This window comes from Mesoplodon bidens (genome assembly GCF_964165515.1).
Source record: "Mesoplodon bidens genome assembly, chromosome: 12".
NCBI classification, from domain to species: domain Eukaryota; kingdom Metazoa; phylum Chordata; class Mammalia; order Artiodactyla; family Ziphiidae; genus Mesoplodon; species Mesoplodon bidens.
This window is the reverse complement of record NC_138168.1, coordinates 32,969,250-32,975,249: the sequence shown is the minus strand read 5'-3', so window position 1 is coordinate 32,975,249 and position 6,000 is coordinate 32,969,250. Positions and strand designations below refer to the sequence as shown.

The 6,000-nt window shown below is 35.4% G+C and overlaps 1 protein-coding gene across 1 annotated transcript in view; it reads right to left on the bottom strand.

The window, feature by feature from the left end:
* Window positions 1-2,209: 2,209 nt before the first annotated feature.
* UFL1 (UFM1 specific ligase 1) overlaps window positions 2,210-6,000 on the bottom strand; it is a 57,929-nt gene continuing 54,138 nt past the window's right edge. Inside the window, exons 16-19 of the mRNA XM_081250662.1 lie at window positions 5,899-5,979; window positions 5,494-5,579; window positions 4,768-4,948; window positions 2,210-2,655 (exon numbers count right to left, since the gene is read on the bottom strand). Of these exons, the coding sequence (XP_081106788.1) occupies window positions 2,440-2,655; window positions 4,768-4,948; window positions 5,494-5,579; window positions 5,899-5,979 (564 nt within the window). The 3' untranslated portion in view covers window positions 2,210-2,439. The remainder of the gene's footprint in view (window positions 2,656-4,767; window positions 4,949-5,493; window positions 5,580-5,898; window positions 5,980-6,000) is intronic.

Below are 6,000 nucleotides of genomic sequence, written 5' to 3'. Positions count from 1 at the left end.
CTCTTCTTCAGCTCACTGTTGCACTTTGACCTCATCCTTGGTGCTTCATGGTCTGACTAAAGTATCAATACATTCTCCAAAAAGTTCAAGATGGTTCTACGTTCAGGTTAAGCAATTTCTACATTTATTGTTCTAATTTAGCATTAAGGTCTTTCTGGAAAATACACTGATTTTGGTAAGATGTACCACTCTTCACTGAATCTTTCTGATGGTCAGAAGTGAGTTTCCTTTGACTATTCAAAAACACATGGTCTGGAGATGGAACACATGAATGTGAATACCTGAGCACATTATTCAAATATCTCTACCATTATCTGCAACAGTAGAAAGTAGCAGATGAGAGTTTAGCTACACATTTGCTGAAAACTAGCTAACTGAAAATGATTTACTAAGGTGAAATGGTTCACGAAATGGCAAACTTTCAAGGAATGAAAGGACTATGGAATTATTTTTGTGTAAGAAAAATATAACAAAATCCTTTAAAAATGTTCAGAATAGAATTTAAAAATGTAAATACATATATGTATCAATTAATGTTAGTAATTAAATAACAGAAGCTTCAAAGTACATAAAATTTAACAGAAACAACAGACTTTATTTTAAATAACATTCTTAAATCTGCCCATTAAGATCATAGTAGATAAACATGGAACAGCTTTTATTTTATTAATGAAATTAGATTTTTAATGAAATCAGCTAAATAATTTTATTTACAAAAAAATAAAAACTGCTCTTATTTACTGTGGAAAAATAACCATTTTGATAAATGAAACAAATTTAATGCAAACAAAATAAGACAGAATATTTTATTTGCTTCATTGTCTATGATCTAGTTTGACTCAAATGTGGATTACTTTGATATCTCTTGAAACATAAATGGTAAGGTCCTTAGAGACTGAATAAAAAATCAGGTTGGGTGTTCAGTATTTTGGAAGCTGAATCAACAAACTAATTGGAATTTGTGTTCACAGAGGATTTGTCATTTTTCTTCCTTTGCCCTTATGAAAATACATTAATAGAAAATTAGCAATGGAAAATATTTTTTAGTTTGTTACATTCCTATCAACTTTGCTTAGCAAATTATATTTCTTTCAATCAATATTAATACTTTGTCTAGAATTAGTGTAGAGGTAGACCAATCTTTGTATTCATTTTCAAAAAGTTTTAAATGCCATGTAAGGTATTATATAAAACAGTATTTTAAAAAAATATTTGAGATTTAATTTACTATTTTAAATAAGTTCCTCTTTTATATACAATAAATTGTTGCTTGAAACTCATCTGATTGAAATGATTACTCCAAGGAACTATTTTAGTCTTTTAACTACTACTGATCTTTACAGAACAAGGACACCTATTTTTTTTTGCAGTATGCAGGCCTCTCACTGTTGTGGCCTCTCCCGTTGTGGAGCACAGGCTCTGGACGTGCAGGCTCAGTGGCCATGGCTCACGGGCCTAGCCGCTCTGCAGCATGTGGGATTTTCCTAGACCGAGGCACGAACCTGTGTCCCCTGCATCAGCAGGTGGACTCTCAACCACTGTGCCACCAGGGAAGCCCAAGAACACCTATTTTTTAATAAGTGTTTCTATTTTTGAAAAAAAAAGTTCTAATGATTTAAATGCACTTATAGATCCCCTACAACAAAGTGTTAGGTGATGGTCACTATTAATATAAAAAATGAAATTCAGAAATGCAAACTGGGTTAAAAACTATCTTAATTTTTTAGTTATTACAATGTTAAAATGTGACTTACACCTATCAGTAGTAAATTATATTTTTTCTCTCACTCTTGTTAGCATCTTACTTTAGAATAGAGCACAGCAGTGCATGGGCTCCTCGGGTGTTCTTCTGCACCTGTAAACACATCCCTGAAGCTCCCAGCCACATAAAAGTTCACTCTTGTGGGGGAGATTAGGGGCCATCTATCTGCCAGAAATAAGAATGAGGGCTTAGTAATAAAAAAATATTTTGCAAGTTTCTGTATTTTAGGTTTGAACCATTCTCTATTAATTTAACAGTAAAATACACTATTTTCAACACCAAAAAAAATGACCGCATTTTAAGTTTCTGCTTAATATGTGTAAATTTACATGTGTCACTTGAAATCCAATAACACAACAAATGAGTCCTTTCCTAGAGATAAAAGCAGAAAATTTATTCTTCATTCAGCATCTAGAAAGAAAATAAACCTGAAATGTATAATTTTTAGAATAATGTGAAAAAGAAATCTTCCATGGAGAACACAATTTACAAAAATTCACATCTTTATAAGATTTACAATGAATACAACACTACTGTTTTAACTGAACTGTGAGTGTGGGAAGTGCTGTTGGGTGGGGGATTCCAGACTGTGAAATGTGTATATTTTTGGAACCACTCACCTTTAACTTTGGGGAAAACATGTTTACTATATGACAACATTAAGTAAATTAAAATCATTACTCTTCTGTCACCGATGATTTCCTGGATTTGACAACAAGGTCTTTAATGGATGAGGAAAGTTCTTGAAGCTCCTTACGAGTCATACTGATGATATCTTCTTGTTCTTTGTCTAATTCATCAGTCAAGGGATCTTCTCCCTGCCCAGTCTTATTTTGACTGACTAAATGCTTTATAACCAAACCTTGATACTTTACTAAAAGAGTATGTTGAACCTGTGAAAAGAGGAGAAAAGTTAACATGATTTTTCTGTAGAACAAAGTACTGGGTTGGCCAAAAGGTTCCTTCAGTTTTTAAAGTAAAAATGAAAGAGATTTTTCATTTTCACCAGCAACTTTATTGAACAACATATTATTCATGGTTTTGTTCCACTACTTTCTGCCATTTTTCAGGCAGGTTCATAATTCCACCTTCCCCCAATTTTTTTTTTCTTTTTGAGCACAGAAATGTTCCAGGTGCCTTTTACAGTCTTCCAGGGAACTGAAGTTTTTTTCCATTAAGAGAATTTTGTGAAGACCAAAATAAATGGAAATCTGAAGGTATGATGTCTGGTGAATACAGGGGATGAATCAGAACATCCCAGCCAAGCTGTAATAGTCTTTGCCTGGTCATCAAAGAAGCAGTCTTGCGTTATCCTGATGGAAGGTTATGTGTTTTCCGTTGACTAATTCCGGATGCTTTTCATCTAGTGCTGCTTTCAGTTGGTCTCTTTGGGAGTACTTGTTGGAATTAGTCATTTGGTTTTCTGGAAAAAGCTCATAATAGAGGACTCCCTTCCAATCCCACCACATATACAACATCACCTTCTTTGGATGAAGACCTGCCTTTGGTGTGGTTGATGGTGGTTCATTTTGCTTGCTCCATGATCTCTTCTGTTCCACATTATTGTACAGTATCCACTTTTCATTGCTCATCATAATTTGTTTTAAAAATGGAACATTTTCGTTAATGGTTCAGTAGAGAATCACATGCGGAAATACTGTCAAGAAGGTTTTTTCCACTTAACTTACGTGGAACCCAAACATCAAAGTGATGAACATAACCAAGCTGGTGCAAATGATGAAAAACGCTTGATTTGGATATTTTGAGTGTGTCGGCTATCTCCTGCATGGTATAATGTTGATTGTTCTCAATTAATGTCTCGATGTGACTGCTATCAACTTCAACTGGTCTACCGACTGTGGAGCATTGTCCAGCGAGAAATCCCCAGCACAGAACTTCACAAACCACTTTTGACACATTCAGTCAGTCACAGCACCTTCTCCATACACTGCACAAATCTTTTTGTCTGTTCTGGTTGTGTTTTTACCTTTCCTTTTTTTTTGCGGTACACAGGCCTCTCACTGTTGTGGCTTCTCCTGTTGCGGAGCACAGGCTCCGGACGCGCAGGCTCAGCGGCCATGGCTTACGGGCCTAGCCACTCCGCGGCATGTGGGATCTTCCCGGACCGGGGCACAAACCCACGTCCCCTGCATCGGCAGGCAGACTCTCAACCACTGTGCCACCAGGGAAGCCCGTTTTTACCTTTCTTGAAATAATAAAGCATAATATGCCGAAAATGTTGCTTTTTTTCCTCCCATCTTCAATATTAAAATGGCTACACAAGAATTCACCAATTTTGATGTTTTCTTTTTAACAGCACACTGATATGACAGCTGTCTTAATACAATCTAACAAAATTGTTTCAAATAAAGTTAAAGACAACTGACTGCTACTGGAGTCATCTTATGGAAAAAACCAAAGGAACTTTTTGGCCAACCCAATACATTGACAGTCTTCATCTCTACAAATTACTGGCCATAGAATTAGAAAGCTGAATCTAGCAAGGTCCTTGCTCTCAAGGAATTTACAGTTTGGGGGAGATAAAACATGAACACAGATCATTTTAATGTAAGTTGACTGAGCTAGCTTCTGTCACCAAAGATACAGTCAAAGTGATACGGAAGTTCAAAGAAGCCAATTTACCTTTAGCTGAAGAGTTTCTCAGATGAATTTGTGCAGGATAAGAATTTTTGAGCTGGTCCTTAAAGGACGGGTTAAACCTGCATAAACTGAAATGGAAGACTGAACATTATTATTTCTCTTCCAAAAGCTTAATTTCCAGATTCAGAATATTCCTTACCATGGATCTTACAGGATCCTGAAAGATTCCTGAGCTATGCTGAGTTTTAAAAATCAACCTCCTTATTCACTGTTTCCATTCTTGGAAGCAGGAAGATGATGTTAATGTTTTGTGTCTTAGTGTTCACAGTGATTCACATCTATCCATTCAAAATATTCAGAATCTAAAAGCTATAAAAGTTTCAAGTGCACTGAAAATGTAATACCTCTGGAATTTTACTATTCAGAAAAGCAATGATCTGTGGGACACATCTCCCAGGTGCATGGAGCATGCTGTGGGTTGAGAACTGAAACAACAGAACTGATGTGAGATGCAGAATGAGAGCAGGGTCTTCTGTGACTTTTAGCTGTTCAGCCAGTGCCTGTCGATGCTGGAACAGTATCTGCCTAAATAAAAATAAAATAACATAAATACGTTATCATATTTTAACAAGTTCTCACCAACTTCAGTTCTTCTCTTCTGTTTTCATTTTTAGCATCTCTAGTTTAATTACTCTAGTTCCATGACAATTTTAAAGGTCCTTTTACGGGATACAGACACACATAATCCTAAACAGCATGGACAAACTAATATGCTAGAATATGACAGAAAAACATATATATATATATATATATATATATATATATGGAGCAGGGATACTCAAAGTATGCTTTTTATTTTGAATTGTTGGGGATCAAACAGATGTGCATTGGATTAAATAAGCTTTCCTATAAAGAAGGTCTTAAAGCTAATAAGAAGTTCCCAGGCTTGATCAACTATGGGATTAGCAACTCTGCTACCTTATTCTATTGGGTCAGAGAGAGACACCTAAGGATATGAAGACTGACTATGACTGAAGGTCTACAGCCATTTAGACACAACAGTTCTCTATGCAAGATTCAGATAGACTGCAATTTCAGATACGAAATTTCAGACATTAATTCAATGTTACCTTTCCCTTTTTTTGTCTCCCCTTTTCACCATAATATCACAAGCTTCTGCTGCAGAATCCAGACAAGAAAGAAAGTCTTCTATGCTCTGAAAAGGTATTTAATACCGTGATTTACTTTTATAAAACAGGTTGCCTAAAGAAAAGCAGTCATTTAATACCGTTTTATCATTTTACACCCTGGATACAATTTTTAAAAAGGTCATTTTGTCATGAAGTTTGAAACTGTGATTTAGGACTAGAGGGTAAAATGCCCCCAGCGTGGTCTCTTCCTTCACCTGCCAAAGAGATGTCTGAGTGCAGGATAATAGGTTTAGATTTAGTTTTCAGTTATTCTGATAAAAATCTATCTATTCAAAGATCACAAATTCTAGCCCAAATATCTAAATAGAATAAAACTTCACTTACCTTTTCATTCAGAGAGCTATGGAGTTTTGTGAGAGCTACTTTAGTTTCTTCTGATAATTTACTTAGAATTTTTTTTCTTACCTATAGGGCAAAAGAAATTCC